Source organism: Aythya ferina (assembly GCF_964211825.1).
Source record: "Aythya ferina genome assembly, chromosome: 3".
NCBI lineage: Eukaryota > Metazoa > Chordata > Aves > Anseriformes > Anatidae > Aythya > Aythya ferina.
In genome coordinates, this window is record NC_140298.1 from 62,014,796 (window position 1) to 62,033,391 (window position 18,596).

At 38.7% G+C, this 18,596-nt stretch overlaps 1 protein-coding gene across 7 annotated transcripts in view; it reads right to left on the reverse strand.

Moving 5' to 3' along the window:
* Positions 1-1,006: 1,006 nt before the first annotated feature.
* UBE2J1 (ubiquitin conjugating enzyme E2 J1) overlaps positions 1,007-18,596 on the reverse strand; it is a 35,589-nt gene continuing 17,999 nt past the window's right edge. For 4 of the 7 annotated variants that reach the window (XM_084514350.1, XM_084514348.1, XM_084514349.1 and 1 more), the window contains 7 exons: positions 17,591-17,664; positions 16,348-16,479; positions 15,567-15,651; positions 14,642-14,747; positions 12,230-12,359; positions 8,083-8,214; positions 1,628-3,003 (listed from right to left, as the gene is read on the reverse strand). In XM_084514350.1, the coding sequence (XP_084370476.1) occupies positions 2,734-3,003; positions 8,083-8,214; positions 12,230-12,359; positions 14,642-14,747; positions 15,567-15,651; positions 16,348-16,479; positions 17,591-17,650 (915 nt within the window). In that variant the 5' untranslated portion in view covers positions 17,651-17,664 and the 3' untranslated portion in view covers positions 1,628-2,733. Of the gene's footprint in view, positions 3,004-8,082; positions 8,215-9,688; positions 11,814-12,229; positions 12,360-14,641; positions 14,748-15,566; positions 15,652-16,347; positions 16,480-17,590; positions 17,665-18,596 lie in introns of those variants that run through there. The other 3 variants (XM_084514347.1, XR_014691352.1, XM_084514351.1) reach the window with 3 other exon arrangements.

The following is an 18,596-nucleotide window of genomic DNA, read 5'->3' on the forward strand; positions in this document are numbered from 1 at the left end:
CATCGGCAGCAGGAGCGCTGCGCTCCCGATTTCATACTTCAGACAGGCTTTCAAGGGCTTCTCCCTCTGAGCTTTCCCCTCGCCACCGCCTAACGATTGGCCACCGCTCCCAAAGTTTGCCTCACCAAACATTCCCGCTGGGTCCTAGAGGATATTTGCTAAAGCCATTACATAAAAACCGCAATTCGGCACGCCGGCTTTTTGCTCAATCCCCTAATCTCAGGACGGTGCTATCCTTCTGCCAGACTGTGTAAAACCGTGCTGTCCCTTTTCATCAGGCTTTCCAGCTTTTCTGTTCTTTCACATGGTGACTTTTTCAACCAGGAAGCGACTGTGCCATCGTGTTTCAGCTAAGTATGTTTCACAGTGGCATACGTAGTGCCGTGGTTTTACACCAGCTGAGGTTTTTATTTTCCAGTTTAGTCAGCCTGGCTCTTTATGCTGTTGAAGATAAAAGATGAGCTATTTCCACTCAAAACGGTTTTATTTATTGTTAACTTTTAGAGAAAGATGAAAAAACAGAAGCCCCCAAGTACCTACACGTGCAATAGATTCTTCACAAAAATTAACAGCTACCATTTATTTTTCCAAACAAATAGTGGTACAGCGAGGTGTTTTGTTTGAAATGAAAACTTGAAATAAACCTGAAAAGCTCCAAAGCAGCTCTTTTATTAGTCACAACAGAGAAGCAGTTTTCAGAAACCATTATAAGTTGTTTTCCTAACAGCACCTCCACAGATGGCCTCTCTGCAGAGGACTTATCTGCCCTGGTCATGAGAGGGGTGACGAATGGGTACAAGAGCAGACGTCTGACTGGAACAGCAGCGTGGCTCTAGGAAAAAAAAAAAAAAAAAAAAGTGCATTCAAAGCAAAGCTTCCCAAGGAGCAGGAAGGCCAAAACCCATCTCTGCTGTTCTGTGTGCCCAACCCCTTTCACAACGCTTCCCTGTGAGCCCAGGTTTGCCATTTTTGAATGGAGCAGGTACTCGAACAAGAAACCAACCGGGAAATACAGTACTTTTATTTTAAGAGGCTACGGGACCTGTAATTTTGTTTAGAAAAACATTTCTAACAAAATAAATATACAAATAGGAAACACATCACTTACATAGAGGACACCAAGCTGTTCTGCAGTGGAATGTGAACTGTTTAATAAAACCTTTCTTTTTTTAATCTTTGTTCCACAAACAGGACTATCAACAATCCACAAGTGTCAAAAAAAAGTTGTTGTTTTTCATTTTAGATTTCAATAACCCCTCTTAAACACAGAATGGGCTTTACTTATTTTAGAAGTTGTTATAGCTACTTTAATGTTTCAAAACACTAATGCACACTACATTTAATGAAAGTTAAGAGAGCTGTAGGTAGCTTAATAAATACTGGCTTAGAACCACGATGAAAACCTAGCTTAACTCAGTGTTATTTACAACAACAAAAGATCAGCTGAATTCCACTGTTGTTTAAATAAACATTCTAGAGTGCATTAACATCAGAACACAGGTGGAAAATTATTTCACTGATTGCTTTCCTCTACTTCACTGCAATACTTAAGATTCCACAAACAAACCCTCTTAAAACCTTAACAGTTTTCAGTCTACCGCCCAAATGTATGATTTCACAGCATCCATGAATATCTTAACCGTTATTTATTTTTAATAAACCAATAATACAGAAAAAGCCTCTGGGTCCAATACTGATTCCAGGTTACAAACCACTGAAACAAAACAAATAAAACCCCTGTGATAGTTGAAACATAACCAAAGGTTGGCTTGAAACAGTTTATTACTACCAAGGTTTTAATAAATATTTCTTCTTAAGCAAGTTCACATATATGAGAGTTTAAGTATAATAATGTTTAAATTTTCTCTAAGAAATAAAACCACATATGAAACATTCAGTTTAATGCCTTATGTATATTTCTGGTATAATTAAAAGACAATAGCTCTGGGTAAATAATTATATTACATATTTATAACTATTGCAAGAATAGACATGTTTATATAATCTTCAAATTTAAAAAAAAAAGCAAGATATACATTTGAGAGTATTAGAAGAGGACATTCAAATCTTGCAAATAAGATTATCCAATCTTATTTCCCAAAAAAATAAAAATCAAAATAATGCAAATAGTTTTCTGGCCCCTTCTCACCTCCCCTACTCCTTTCCCCCTTTCACACATGCAAACCAGAATTTCAACCAATTTACGTGTTCCCACCCAACTAGAAATGTGTCACGGTAAACAAACGTGGTTACAAAACTGTATCCCCTCTAAATTAAGAGCTCACTGGGGCCCAAACACATCGTAGTGTTTCACTTCTTAATTCTGTCTCCAAGGTTAGATATTATACTAACTTAGATTGGGTCATTAACTGCATTTATGTTCTATTAACAAAAAAAAAAAACAAAACAAAAAAAAAAAGTGAATCAACCACTTTTTAAAACTGTCTTTTTCTAGTTAATAAATTACTGAAACTGACTCCCCTCGCACATGCCTTAACCTTACTATTCCACCACACTGTTTCTCCAAGGATATAGTGGGCACTAAATTAACACTTGCTGTAGTTAAACAGACTTTTCTTTTCTTACAAGTAATGTACCTGTAGGTACAGTAACATTCGTAAGGACTTAACGCGTAAATACAAAAGTAATTTTTGTAAACAGTTCTTATGTCAAACCCAATACAGAATGTTCAACGAAGCCTTCAAGTCACAGGTCTTTATGAGAGAAACAGCCTTATAACTCAAATATATACTCGTTAGCCAAACATATTCTTCGAAATATAAGAGCTGCCAGCGCAAAAGTCAGCAGGACGATCAGAACAGTTGACCCGGTGTGGTTGGCGTTGACTCTTGGCTGCTGCACCCGATTGAAGTCGGTCGAAGACGGAGCCCGTCTCTGACTCTGCTGCTGGGCACGGCGCTGCCGAGGGCTCAGAGATGTATTAGTGGACACCGATGGAGCACGCTCCTGGCTGGACGCTGCACTGCTGTTCTGAGTTTCGGACTGAAAAAGAAACAGAAAGAGTTGAGGCAAAACAGTACATAAGAACTTTAGGAACTTCTTTACCAAAAGCGTTGTTAGGCATTGGAACGGGCTGCCCAGGGAAGTGGTGGAGTCACCATCCCTGGAGGTCTTTAAAAGACGTTTAGATGTAGAGCTTAGGGATATGGTTTAGTGGGGACTGTTAGCGTTAGGTCAGAGGTTGGACTCAACGATCTTGAGGTCTCTTCCAACCTAGAAATTCTGTGATTCTGTGTGATAAAACTAGTGATGAATAAAATCATCAGAACTAAAATGTACTCTCCAGATAATTCTTAATACTTGAAAGTCTGATAAAAACATCACTAGTAGTTATAAGATAACTACTATTACTGTTAGCGTAAGGACAAAATTGATGTATGTAACAACCTTGAGAAGTCTATTTCAAGCTCCTAATTAGCAGTTCTATGGACACGAGAAGTCTGAAGAAAGCCTGTCAAACAATATTTGAATTCTAGATTAGTTTCAGATCAAGATATGTCAAATGTCTTTGTCTAGAACCTGCTTAACTCCTTGCCATTCAACAAATCTGTAGTAATCCTCCAGACCGTAGAGTCTCTGAAGATTCGTAACGTCACCTACACTGAAGAGGAAGCAAGCTGGGGAGGACAATATAAGAAGGAGAGAAGTCCAGAGGCCTGTAATTAAGCACTGCTTCCTGTGGACAGCTGGGTTCTGCTCTCATCACCACCACTGGGGAAGCAAAACACAAATCAAAATCCCTGGACACAGATTCCTGCACAAGTCCCTGAGCTCTGTACCTATGCACGCACACACCCATTGCCCTCTGCTGGTCACAGGTTGGGCTGCGACACCACAGGCAGCGACAAAATAAGCGACAGCAACTGTTACGCAGCTCAGGAGAGTGTCATCCTAAAGCAGAATCATCCTTCAGTTTGTAAGGTCGAAGCCACGGATTTTGGTATTCCACGGGCCTGATCCTGCTCCTGATGCTGAAAGGCTCAAATTTGCAACATTATAGTATTAAAACAGTGACATGGCACTGCTGTTGGAAATTAAAATTGAACTCTGTCAAGATGTTTAATTCTTGAATCAGGCAGCTGACATGACTTATATATATATATAAAATCTTCTTTTCACTTCTCAGAGCAGATTGCGGGTACTTCCTTGTAATACAACCTGCAACTACTTGCAAAGCTAGCTTCCCCCCCTAATAAAAGAGGTTATCATTACAGCAGGCAAAAAGGGAATTCAGGAGGGTTTGTTTGCTTCCAAACAGAAGCTTTTTAATGACACTGTATCCATAACCCTAAGCACTGTTTTGGCAAGTGAGCTGCTATAACCACAAAAGATATCCTTCCCACACCTGCCAGAGAGGGAACGTCCTCCGCTGAGTATCAAGTTTGGTGATGCACAAGACAGTAAGCCACACAAAGTCCCATGACTCTGGCCACATATTCTGTATTTGGGGGGAAAAAAATCTTCAAACTGTCACCTGGTGAGTGATTTAACAAGTCCAGGGAAGAGACCTTCCTTTCCTCCCTACCCATCACTAGTATTTCCCCCCGTGTCTTATCAGCAATACAGCACCTATGTAATTCCTTGCCACATTTGACAGCTTGCCTGTTTACTTAGGTTTCTCAAGCAAGCAAGCAGCCTGTGTTGCTTCAAAGAAAAATATTTTTAAATGGATTCATTTCCACCTGGGGTTTTATCAGCAGAGACAGCCAAGAACTTCACAAGCAGCTGTGGTGGTTTAATAACCGACGGGCTCCACCACACTGCTCTCCCCCTCTCATTCCTCAGAGGGAGAGGGGAGAAAACACAACAAAAAAAAAAAGAGAAAAGCTTGTGGGTTGAGATAAGGAGCAGTTTAATTAAAGGAAAAGAGAAAAAGCAAAGGCCACACAGAAGGAAAAGGAGAAGACAGTTATTCTCTGCTTCCTATCAGCAAGCAATGTTCAATTGCATCTTGGGAAGCAGGACCTCAACCCTCTCATAACGACATAACTTTTTCATCCGTCCACTTCCCCGGGTTTTATTTCTTAGCATGACCTCACAGGGTCTGGGATATCCCTCTCTCAGGCTAGGTCTCAGCCTCTGCTGCTCAGAGAGCTGCACCACTCTCCAGCCTCCACCGAGCAGTCCCACAGACCGCAATGAGAGCATGGACACTGACGTTGGTCTGTGACACTGAGGTGGTCACTGGGATGGCAGGTGGCCATCTGTAGCTGAGTCCGAGCTGACTATCTACTATACCTTAACTCAAAATCATTCTTCTGTCAGATGTGGTAGAATCCCATTTTCTTAATGAAAAGGGCAAGTACTTTCAACACATCAACTTCCAGCAGGACCTTGCTTGCAGTCTGAAAACGCAAATGGGAGTAATCTGGGAGTAATCTACCATTACTTTGCCCTGAGGAGATATCAATAACTACTGAAAATTAAAAATAAAATTAAAAAACTGCACTTTTTCTGGAGTAGCCTAGTCAGAGGCACTTTATCAGACCATTCTGCATTGGCTTCACACTCCTCACAAGTACACAGTACTAAGTGAAAAGCCATCTTCATCACCACGTGTTGCACTGGAGAGACCATCTCTATCCCTCCATCTGCTTTTTAAACGACAGGAACTCAGGAAACATACACTCAATATTGCACTGGGGATGTACTTCATTTACAGCTTGAGAACAGGACAAAGAGGACAGGGTAGTAATTTTAAGTGTGGCATCAAAACACTGGCTATTGGTATGGCAAAATAACACACACAGGAGAGATGTACTAGTGTTGCCATTAATATAAATAATTGCCATTGCTAAAACAAAAGTACTAGGTTTTAAAACTTAATTTGACGTAAAAACCGTGGTTAACTGTGAAATATTTCAAGTCTTGGTGGCTCATTAGTAAGCTGTATTCCTGACAGTGATAGCTGACAGAAGGGAAAGTAAGTTCAAAGTATCTTTTCTTCTAATGGGATGAGAAATTCTTCAGCAATAAGAACCCCACACAGAAGAGATGGAGCAGACTCAAAGCAGTGCCCATGCCAGTGACCTGCACCACTTCAGAGTGCTCTTTCATGCAAGAATTCAGCTAAACCTACCCCAGAAGAAGCATCACCGTGCTCGCAAATGCCTTGCTATTAATTCATTGCAACCCCCCCCCATCTATTCAAGTAGCTTAAAGGTACAAATCACAGGACAACTGCTGCAGAGAAGAACAAACTCACCCATGAAGCAGTCTGTAGGCGATTGCTTTCCTAGTGTAAAACCTAGCCTGCTGATTTTCACCTCTTCACCTACAGTTAGACCCTTTCCTTAGCATCTATTTGTTATAAGTGTCCCAAGACCAGAAGAAAGACAACACGACACAGGCAATATACTCCATTCTTCCTGCTTGATTACTGCTGCTTTTTCCCTTCCGTAGTGTGTAACAGGACATAAGGTCCCATGACTTCAGAGTCACACATATTACATCTACTATTTTACAAAAAATTACCCAAGCTAATTCAAGGATTTAGCACTGGGTCTGCCTCCACTCTTTTTATTATCTAAGTGCATAAATTTCAAGTTCACAACAGCAACTTTTCTCCAATAGCTTTTAATTAAACATGCACTTGTGAAATAAGGGGTAAACATTTTATCCAAAAAGAGAAAAAAATAGTTTTGATGTTGTCCCATCTGTGACTTTCAACTTAACAAGGCATAATTAGGCCTTTCCACAAGAACCACCAACTTAAAAGAAATTTATATGTTCAAGAAGCCCATCTGAGCAGAAAGAACCTGAGATTTGCACGGACACTTTCATGCCTATTAGCACATCTAGGCCTCCGGCCTGTGCGTACTGTGTGAAGATTTCTGTATGTTTTAGCATGAATAATGGCTCCAGAAAATTCCTAGCATCCAAAAGGTGGCAACTCAGAGAAACAGGTATTTCTTTAAGCTCAAGGAATGCTTATGAAACAGCTCCCTTAAAACATTAATCCACTTCCTCATCGTTTACATGTTTATATGTATGACATATAAACATTTAATATACATTTCTACAACGTTTAAAGCTTTCATTTCACATAGGACTGCTCTGCTGTAAGTTAAGTTCATCATCACTCATTATACCGGCATAATTGAATGAAACTGTTCTCAGAAATGGGAGTAATCAAAATCAGCCTTTTCTGAAGTCTCTTTTTTTCCCCCTCCCTCAAGAAAATGCTACTGATGCTCCGGTATTTTGGCCAGTTCTACTATATTAGCCAGGATTTGTATTGAGAAGAATAAAACAAAATGGTTTATTAAATCCTGAACAATCTGGAAAAACCCTTCTCATGGAAAAAAACGTATGCTATTAGCATGTTTATATTTCTACATAGCTTGAAAATATGTTGCAAACATGCAACAGATGGTCTGACGTTATTTGACGTGTTTTAGTTTTTTTAACCAATCTGCAGCCCCATCCTCTCTAAAAAACACAGCTTAGCTGGGATTTGTCTGCAATTTATCAGTGAATTTAGATTGCATTTGCCACAGTCGGAACAGCAGCTGCCTTGGCCCACTACCAGGCCTCGGTCACTTCCGAATCTATTATGTAAACCCCACACCTACCGGCATTAAGACTTGAATCTCGTATCATTTACTTCAAACAGTAAGAATATTTTAGTCAAATTTACTTAGACCATAAAAGCAGGAAGATATTCTTAGTATTTAAAGGCTACAAATTATCACTGCAGCAGCTTTTGCCTCTAGCTAAGAATTCTATTGAAAAACATCTGTGATCTATTATGCGGAGGGTAAGTAGTACCTAAGACACCGTGATACTTTAATGAAGTGTTACCTCATACATTAAAGGATCTACTGGGAATATGAATGGATAAAAGAAAGCTATTTGAAGTTTTTTTTAAAAGAAGGAAGTGAAAACAAAAGATCGCTATTTCCAAAAGCAGCATCCTATTTGCTGAAGTTTTTATAGGGATGCAGAAATTTTACAAGAAACATATAGACTCCATGCTCGGGATGAAGCCTCCTATCAGCTAATAGCACAGATTTCGTGTTCAGACTATGCACATAGATAAAGCTCAAACACGGGCCGTACCATCGCACTGGCTGGATCCTGGAATGCTCGAGCTGCACCATCCTGCTGGGGCTCAGGCGAAGTGGCAGAGCGGTTCGATCCTGATGAGTTTGAAGGCTCAGCATCTGACTTCCTCGATGAATTGACTTCTGCCTACAAGGAATAGTACATAAATACGCTTCAGAGGTGAGATCAAAATTACTCCAAACAGACTTGGCTCTTCTTGGAATGCCCATTCTAGGGCATGCTGAATGTAAGATTTACTGAAGTGATCAAGTATGTCAACTGCATTTCAACTCATCATCAGGTTTAAGAAAAACTAACTCTTAAGAAAAAAGACTATAGATGAACAAACATCAGTTCAGACAATATCCCAGTTCTATTTTGCATTTGTTGTTCTATTTGTTTGTACATAATAATGGGTGTAACATTAAAAAAACACAAATGAATGGAGCTACAAAAAATATTCAGAAGATCCAGGCCAAAATTATGCCAGAAATAACAACTTTATTAAAACTTCTGTTTCTCATGATCCTTAAGTAAGGGCTGATTAATGCTGTCACATGTGGACAAATATAGCCTGTTTCTCAGCAGGGATAATTAGCCTCAGGTGCGTGCTATGTTAATGTTAATCTGTAGTGGTTCTAATCCCAAAATTGCCTCAGAGTCAAAATGGGTGCACGTGCATGGCCTGATTCTGTGTCAGGCAGCCAGAACTCAGCTTTCAGTATTTAAGTTTCAGCACAAGAGCAAAAGTAAAAATACCAGTCTTAATAATACTGTATTATATGATTTAGAAAATGTCTAATAAGCACCAATTCCCAGAGGTTAGGCCTCATGCTTTTGGAAATTTGAGACGTTGGTAGATCTATAGTGACACATTGAGGATCATTAACAAGACTCTTGCTAAAACAATACACGTGCTTGCAATAATCCCTTTGGAATGGAGGACATCACATCATAGTCCTGAACCAAAACACTTTACAACATATACATATCCAAATTTAATTAAAAAAAGAGGAGGAGGGGCACAGGACCAGGTCAGTTTTTAACCAGCAAGCTAGTCTTTCTCCCTCAGGAGTAGTGTTACACCTCTCTGATCACGTTATCTGGATTTTTTTTTTTTTTTCTGCAAAAATTACAATTCCAAATCTAAGAACTAGTACCTGTCTTCAAATACAGATGTAAGTAATGCTACTAAGAAATACAAACAGTATATTAGAAACAAACCAATTATGTAGATAAGCTAATAAGATCACAGGATAATATTCTTCCGCTTTACTATCTGGGGGAAGGAGAGAGTGGATTAAATTCCCAATTTCTTGATATATAATTTCTCATTTTCCTGAAATACTATGTCACTGAAATGATCTGAAGATGGTTTAAAGATTTAAAAATACTTCCTTTTGCACTGATCTACTCTAAACTCTAGTATTAGGATAGTGCAAATTATGACTCAAATGTGGGCCAAACCAAATCAACACAGAATCATGGAATAATTTAGGCTGGAAGGGATCTCTGGACGTCACCTGGTCCAATTCCCTACTCAACGTAGGGTCACGTCCACTTGAGTTTGGAGCATCTCCAAAGCTGGAGACACAGCAACTCCAGGCCACGTGCTCCAGCATTTGACAACCCACATGGTGAATATTCTTTTCCTATGTCCAGCTGGTACTTCCCTTCCTCAAACTTGTGACTGCTCTTTTTAATACTTCTGCTTTTTCCAAGAAGAGTTCCTTTAATCTTTTCTGTTAATCTCTATGAAGCATGTACACTGCAGTGTGCATTTGATTTACTAATTTATGAAAGGATTTCTAGTATGCTAAATATAGTAATACTAAAATTAAAAACATATATATATATATATATATATAAATAAATACATTTTAAAAATGTACTTCAAAGTTTCCCAAATTGAGTTTTTTTTTTTTTCCAAACTAGTCTCTTTTCTCCATCCTTTGCTGGATCCTCTTACCTCTGCTTCTGGAAAAGCTAGAGAGAATACAGACCTCAAGGAAAGATCAACATATTTAAACATAATAATTAGGGTGGGTGGAGAACAAATTGTACTAGAGTATGCCTTGTGATGGCACCATGTAGATATACCATTTTTTCTGTTTTATAGAAATACAAACGCTATTAGTCATATCTTTTTTTTCTCTTTCAGCTGACTGGAATTTATGGTATATAGCATCTAAAATGCACAAAAAAATGCAGAAAACATTTTGCAAATCAATGTAATTCTGATAAAAAAAAATGTAATTCTCTATTAAAACGGAGAAACAAACACGGAAGCTCAAAGAAACAGAAAAACTATTTAGGAAATGCCTTTTCCCCCCGCCCCCTGAATTTCACATTCCTTTCCCAATATGAATCACAAGCACTTAAAAAAAAGTTGTAATTTTGCTTAAGGCTGGTATGAAAGGGTTTCTTATAATCCCAGGATCATCTAGAAAAGTTAGGGAACCTCTTCTGTAAAGGTGAAGATAATGCAGACATTGCCAATACGTTGCTAGTAGGGAAGCTCACCTAATTATACATCCAACTGGCAATTTGATGTGAAAAACTTACCCCATAAATTGATAAGGAATATGTCCAAATTACTGAAAATGTTTGTATTCCTTGGTACTTACTCATACTATTATTTTGCTACAAATTCATAAGTTGTATATCTCGGTCTAACATCACATAAATGTTAAACATCACAAAATATCACAAAGCCAAGCAAAGCAGAGAATGTAGGAAGTTTAAAAAAATTGACTTGAGATAAGGAGGGAAAGAGCACCCAGCGACGAGGACTAATTTGCCTTGTATTAAAGCAAAACAGAATGAAATATTGCAAAAAGATTGTTGAAACCTGAATTTTTGTTCGTTTTTTTCCTCATCGAATGCCTTCTCTTAGGAGATGGAGTTAAACATGTGGATACATGGAATGCATCAATATTCTTTAGAGACTGATGCCCTTAAGTTTTTAAGGTTAAAAATGAAAAAAGTATGAAGCATAAGAAAAGTTTTCTTAAAAAGAAATTACGCTTAGATATTTCTAATATTTCTGTGATGAAGATTAGCAGTGCTTATTCAAAAACTAATCCTATACTTTTTAGCCCTTATATATTGTAAAGGAGCCAAGAGCAGCTAAGTCCCAACTGTTTCTCTGAGTAGCTCAGCTTGAAAACTCTGTGTCTGTAGTTCCTCATCCTTGTAAAAATATTTAGAAGTGTTTTTACCATAAGCAGTAGTACACACAGACTCAACCACATCAACATGTGTAGATGTGAGATCAAAAAGGAACACGCAGATCCTGCAAAATTGGCAGTGATGCTCACTAGCGGGCAATCTTCATTCTCAGGGAACACAAAAAACACAGTTTTTGGAACAGTGTTAGAAAAACATTGGCAATGAAAGGGACATACTAGCACTCCCACCCCAAGCAAGGATGCATTCTGCACCAATGCCACACTGCCATATCGTATTTCACTGTAGATCCCTGCCTTCATGCACAGCACTCTTCCTTAGTGGAAGAATGATGAGTTTAGTGGAAACCCCCCAAAAAAAACCTGTACATGCAAGACATGCAATTTTCTACGGCACATATTTGGCTAAACAAACCTTACTTGTACTGAAACACAAGCTAGAGAACACATTTTTGGGTAAGAGTCACTTTCATACCAGAGTTCAACTTTCAGTATCTTCATCTGCAGAGTAGCTCAAAAGAATTTGCAACCATTTTTCAGTAGGAATATGTTTTATTCCTTTCATAAGCCAAAAAAAAAAAAAAATCACAAAGGAAAAAAAATTTAGGTTAGCTTTGCCCAAACTTTCCTAACATATTTATGATAAAACTAAGTCTGAAGAATTTAATCATCTTATTAGTGATTAAAAACACGGAACTAAAACTAACATACACTGTTTTTATTGTAGTGTTCACCTCTGAAATTATAATTAGTCAATCACTGCTTGAGATGCAGAGTTTATTTATTGTCACATTCACAGAGATCTACTCTCATTTTTCTCTTTCAGTCTCTCCTAAAAAAACAGGTTTCCACATAGTGATTTGTGAAGGTTTATAAAATAACGTATTTCCCTCAATTTACAATTTTTTCATCCACTTTTTTTTTTTTTTTCATATTCTGTACAGCAAAGAAAAAAGTTTAAACAGTTACTACACCTTGAAGCTAATTTGTCTGGCAAGTTCTTTAGCCTCCTTGTCCGCCTGGCTTGACCCACTTCCTGATGTTAGTGGTAAGAGGGCTGTCTTCATCGATGTGCCACACATTTCACAACAGAAGTCTTGTGACCTGGCCACAGAATGACATAGCTCAGAATGAGATGTTCTCAATGTTCTCGTGTGCTTGCTTAAGCAAACTATTTGCAAAACAATCCACAGAAAGATAAGTAGTTTCAAGACCAGTAGCTTAAAAGTACCTTTCTTCCCAAAAAAATGCATTACCCTGAAAAAGGTAATGAAATGTATTAAGAATAGTCTATATCATAAATACATATTCCCTCCAACATTTAGGAAAATATTAGCTTACCTACATACTACGACTACCTAGTACTATATTAATAAATTTTAATTATGTTAAAACTTATTTTAGATATAAAGCAAATTAAAAGTGTACATTATAAAAAGTTAACTATTATTACAAACACTAAATGATACTCAGGAGTCTGCACCTCAAGTCCAGGAGTTTCAGCTTCTGCTAGAGCATCACCTTTATTCTTGCACGCATATTTGTCTACAGGACATACTGAAGGCAGCTCTTCATGCTGACCAGAAATACACTTATTATACTACCTGGACCGACCCAATAAACCCAACAAGTTTATAAACCCTACACAGGATTTATAAGCTTTGATACAGTGCTATGCTGCAGCTTCTGATTAGCTCAAAGCATAGTAGAATAAGCTTGCATCTGACTGCAAAATAAGGCATTAGAGCCTTGGCAATCATTTAGTTCAGCTTCCTTGCTAGAAACAAGGTCAAGTAAAACTATTTGCCCAAGTCCATTTCCAGTCAGGTTTTGAATACTTTTAAGTTTGAAAAGGATTCCACAACCTCTCTGGACAACCTGCGCCAGTGTCTGATCACCCCTACAACAGAAGAGTGTTTTCTTGCATTCAAACTGAATTTCGTGGTTCTCTGCTTCAGCCCACTGCTTCTTCTGAGCACCACTGAATAGAGCCTGGCTATGCCTTCTTTACACTCTTCAGACATTTGTGCACATTGCTAACAGCCCACTGAGCCTTTTCTTCTCCAGACTGAACAGTTTCAGCTCTCTCAGTTTCTCTTCATATGAAACATATTCCGGCCCCTCAGTCATCTTCACAGCCTGCCACTGAACCCAATCCAGTAATTCCGTACCTATCTTGGATCCTGAACTGGACACAGCCCCAACCTGGACCCTGTGCTCCAAGTTAGTCTCACCAGCACTGAGTAGAGAGAAAGGATCACCTCCCTCACCCTGCTGGCAATGATCATCCTAATCCAACCCCGAAGGCTGCCAGCCTTCTTTGCTGCAAGGGCACTTGGCTATCTCGTGGTCAACTTGATGTCCACCGTGACCTGCAATTCTTTTCCTGCCAAGCTGCTTTCCCATCAGTTGGCCCACAGCACGTACTAGAACACGGGGTTATTCCTCCCCAGGAGCAGGACTTCATGTTTCTGTATGTCGAACTTCATGAGATTCCCCTCAGCTCACTCCTCCAGCCTGCCCAGGTCCCTCTGGACGGCAGCACAACCCCCTGCAGTATCAGACACTCCTCCCAGTTTCGTACTGTCTGCAGACTTGCCGAGAGTGTACTCTGACCCATCACACAGGTCATTAACGATGCTGAATAGCACGGGGCCCAGTATCAACCCCTGGGTACACCAGCAGCCACTGGCCTCCAGTTGGACTTTACACACCTGATCACAGTCCTCTGAGCCACGCGGATCAGTCAGTTCTCAACCCACCTCACTGTGCGCTGACCCAGGCTGTGCTTCGTGATATTTCTCTATGAGGATATTAAGGAAGATAGCACCAAAAGCCTTGCTGTAGTCAAGACAGACAACATCTGCTGCTCTTCCTTTGTCCACCAAGCTAATCGCTCCATTGTAACTTAAAATTAGATTTGTGATTAATTTCCTAAAATTATTCAGAAGCTGTTACTTAGATTTTTTTTTGTTGCTGTTTCATTATGTACTTGAGGGAAACGAGGCCTCATTATTATGTTTGTTTTCTCCATCACTCACACTAACTATCACCTCCATCACATTTATTTTCCTTCCGCAGCACAATTACCACCATATCATAATATTAATTATATCTCTAAAGAATGAATTAGAGATGAACCTCTAATTTGACCACACAATGTTGGCAGGAACACAGCCCTCTCAAAGTATTTCATTTGACTGTAAGTTCTGAGCTTGCACAATATTCAGGAAAGAATACAGATACAAGGCATAAAGCTTTTGTTTTGTCTTTTAATTTAAAATGAAAGTGAGAGAACAGTCTTGAAGTGACTTTTCCTATTTACTCAATGCCTTACTGTAAAAGATACATATGTATGTACCCACAGTAACAAAATTAGTGCTTACTTCTTTGCAAGAGCTCTTCTTTCTTCTGGTGTATAATCTAGAGATCCTATTGCACCTTCACCTTTGGTTGGCATAAATCCAATAATGGCTAGTAAAGCTGTTCTTACTAAAATTGGGAAACAGAGATATAAATAAGGTTGCAGTAACAATGGTTACTTCATCTTACTCTTCACTCACTAATAAAAAGTTGCAGTTCTGCCCATAAAATTTCACTTTGTCCAAAAAAGCAGTCTGAATTTCGTACAAGCAGCACTGTTGGCTTTTTTGTTTGTTTTATTTTATACGGAACAAGAACTCTTTTTTTGAGCTTCAAATTATAAATGAAAGTTAAGGTCTTATACTCCCATCAGCCAACACAGAGAAGGAAAGCTAAGTTGTTACAACAATGCTGCATAAAGGTTAGAGACCAAAACTTCAAAAATGGGCTCCAAATAAAAATGGGTAGACAGATATTAATATAAGTGTGCATGTGGTGGAGCACCAGCAATAGAAATTGCACCCTATATTCTTATCCTATATTCTTACTCAACGTGAGGGTGATAATCTTTCAGTTCTCCTTAAGATTTGCAGTGTCGATGTCACTTCCATTTATTCTTCCAATACCGTAATAATAAAAAAATCCTGACAATAGAATCAGTAGCTTGTAATTCAGTTGGGCTTTGTCAAATAAATCTATGCAAATAAATCAATTAACGCATGCAAAAGCACAAAGTGTTATTTCTGCTCACTCCTCGGTGAAGACCAGAAGTACAGTAATTCCAGGGTTTCTTAGAATTCAGGTAGGCACACAAGAGTTCTGCTTTACATCACTAAGAATTAGTTTTCTTGATGAACTGTTGGTGAAGTACTACTGCAGTATAATTTTTCAGTTTAAAAATCTAGTTGCTCAGTGCAGGTAACATTTTCCAAATAATTTATTACTTACTACTCCATGAAGGCTGCCATGTTTCAGGATGATGCCCTGAGATGCTTAAACAAATTTTCTTCCCCACTTCAAACCTGCCATTGGCCTTTAAAGGAAGAATAAGGATATCATAAAATGTGCTTGATTTTTTTTTTTTTGTACAAGTTATAACAATGATCATCAAAGAAGTCTATATACAAACAATACTTGACAATTGTATCACTGCCAATCTCACAAAAATGGCATTTGGATTTTTGAACACAGAAGTTTGCCATTTGCCTCTATTCATGCATGAAGAGACCCTTACCCCCATATGTCCCAATAGACCCTCATATGTGCCAATTCAACACAATGGCTTTCCTGTTACTCCTTTAATCCGTACAAATCTGGAGAGCCTGCAAAGCCATAGGTCTGTGAAACTAGACAGAAATATGGGCCTTCACTGATACCATAGGTCTTCTTTACACATGCCAAGAGACACCAAGAGGGCCCATGCAGGCAACAGAAAGTTTCGACAACCACATCAGCAATTGGGATTACAACTGGGGAAGACTAGGTGCCAACTTTCATATAATGACAGAACACCAAAGTCTTGGAAGACTTCTGGTATTAAATTCTTGAACACCTTGAAAGACTTCCAATATTAAATTGGCAGCATTAACTGTACTATGTCACCCTTCTTACAAAAATAAGTTCTTTCTTACAAAAAAAAGTAAGTTCCTTAAGTACAGGAACCTCTCTCTGATACCCAAGGTAAAACCAATGAATAACATAAAAAAGAAAAACTAGTAAACATTCTTACCGTCAGCAAAATAATGCTTGGTGGTTTCATGGGATACTCAGGTGGTAATACTATTCGCCCGTGATAAATTCCTCCGTCAAAATCTGAATCTGGAGGGCCTCTAACAGTAAAGTGCCATTCAAAAAGATTATCCTAAAATGCCCACAAAAAGAAACATGTCAAAGAAGTAGACATCTAATCACCATTTTCTTGCAACAAGGACAGGCTAAAGAAGAAGTAAAGAGGGAGTTTTAGGAAAATAGAATCAAATGGAGAGTAAGACAACCAACAGTATACAAAGATTTTGCCTAAAAGGATAAATGGTGTAGCTTCCTGGTAGTTTTCTTACAAAAGGGCTTTGTTGGTAAATTCAAATTCATTATTCAAGGTTTTCATACTACTTGCACCAGTTATGACAAGAGTTTTTCCCTGACAGATGGAATATTCCAAGACAAATAAAAGAAAACTTTGTCTTTGCCCCATTGAATAGTAGTTTCTACAGAACTGAGAAGAGGCCCACTCCAAGTAAGAACATTAACAGCCTCCCCTGTCAAGGTCCCTTCTGTGCCCAAGGCAACTCAGGTCCCAGAGAACTTCCATCCTCGTTTGTTTCTCCACAAAGACTTTTGTAACATCTACCTTGCCTTACTGCAACAGGCAGAGTTTGGAACACTTTTGCTGGACACGTAAATAACTTCTCCTCAAGTATTATTTCTTGGGGGTTCTGTGTTTGGTTTTGTGCATCAGACCTTGGGATGCTCACAACTCCCTGAATATTTATGAACAGAACAACTCCTACTGTTACCACATGAGTCCAACGAAGCTTGCTGCTGGTGAATGAGATCTCATAACTAATGTTGAACATTGGTATCACATGGCTGTGACTGCCCATCTAGCTGTAACTTTTTCAAGGATGGAAGGGAAATGTCGACATTTCCAGCATTTCCCATCATCTGTCACTGTTCTCTTCCCAGTAAGTCACTGTTCTAACCCCCAAAAATAAGACTTTCATTTAAATTACAATAGCATGAACTAGACCTTAAGTTTCACCTCAGAAAGTAGAAAACAAGTTACAGACCAAAACTAGTCAATAATAACAAAAGCTAGTCAATAACAACATATATTTTATAGCACCTAGAAACATGCTACCAGCTTCAAGCATGTATCCAAATGTCAGATTTTAAATACATTTGCATATGGAGAACATATAGTATACACCACACTGCCTCATTACAAGTGCCTGTAAACACATGGAGAGACAAACCTCCAAGGGCTGTGCATGATAATGATCTGTAGGATCCTTCAGTTCTGCAGCCTCCTTCATCAAACGTTTGACGGCTGAAAAAGAGAAAGCACAGAACATGAAAAGACAGAAGAAAATTAATGCATACTGCACACAAAAATGCGTAAACATTTCCTGAAGAGCTCCCTTCAGCTAATTTTTTTCAACTCACCGCAGCTTCTTCACTGGAGTTAATAATCCGAGACACAATATCGATTACTCACACTGAATAAATCTTTTAAATGAGTCATGTAGCACAGAGTTATGAAAAATATGCTGTGTGGTCTCAAAGTTTCTCAAAAGAAACCCTTAACACTGTGGCTAAAGCAGCATTGTGTTATTAATTGCACCAAAGACTGAAGGAAAACCAAATGTCATTGACAGAGCTTCAGTGTTTAAATAGAAGATGTACACGACCACCAAACCTAATATTTTATCATAACAAGCTTTTTCCTGACACCTCTCATGACTGTTAGATGGCTCGTCCCTTAATTAATCCAAAAAAGGTGACAGTAAGACTTGAGAAAAACCATCACATCAGTAGCAGAAGGAGATGTGGTTTTATACCACATTTGATAACGCACATGCCCAGCTAGAAAAAACTGACCCAGGTCTTTGTAATTTGAACCTGCTACTGAGGTAGGACACAAAGGTATTTTTCTGTCCTAAATTTAGGCTAGTCTTCAGCTACCCTTTCCAACCGTCCATTTCAGAACCAGCATCATGATCTGTATTTTCTGCATCACCTTCTTCCTTTACCTTCAGTAAGTTTTGTCCCATCACTTGTCCAGCCAGGCGCTCTCATGAGCATCGTGCATTAACTCCTAATAAACTCAGCCAAATCAGAAAGCAAATTAAACACAGCAATCACAGACAAGAAAATGCAGGATGTCACCCCATGAATGAGGTTAGGTAGAATGTCCTTACTATCCCCAAATTACTGAAAAAAGAAATGAAAATAGCTCTGTCACCTCTTTAAGAAGCTATA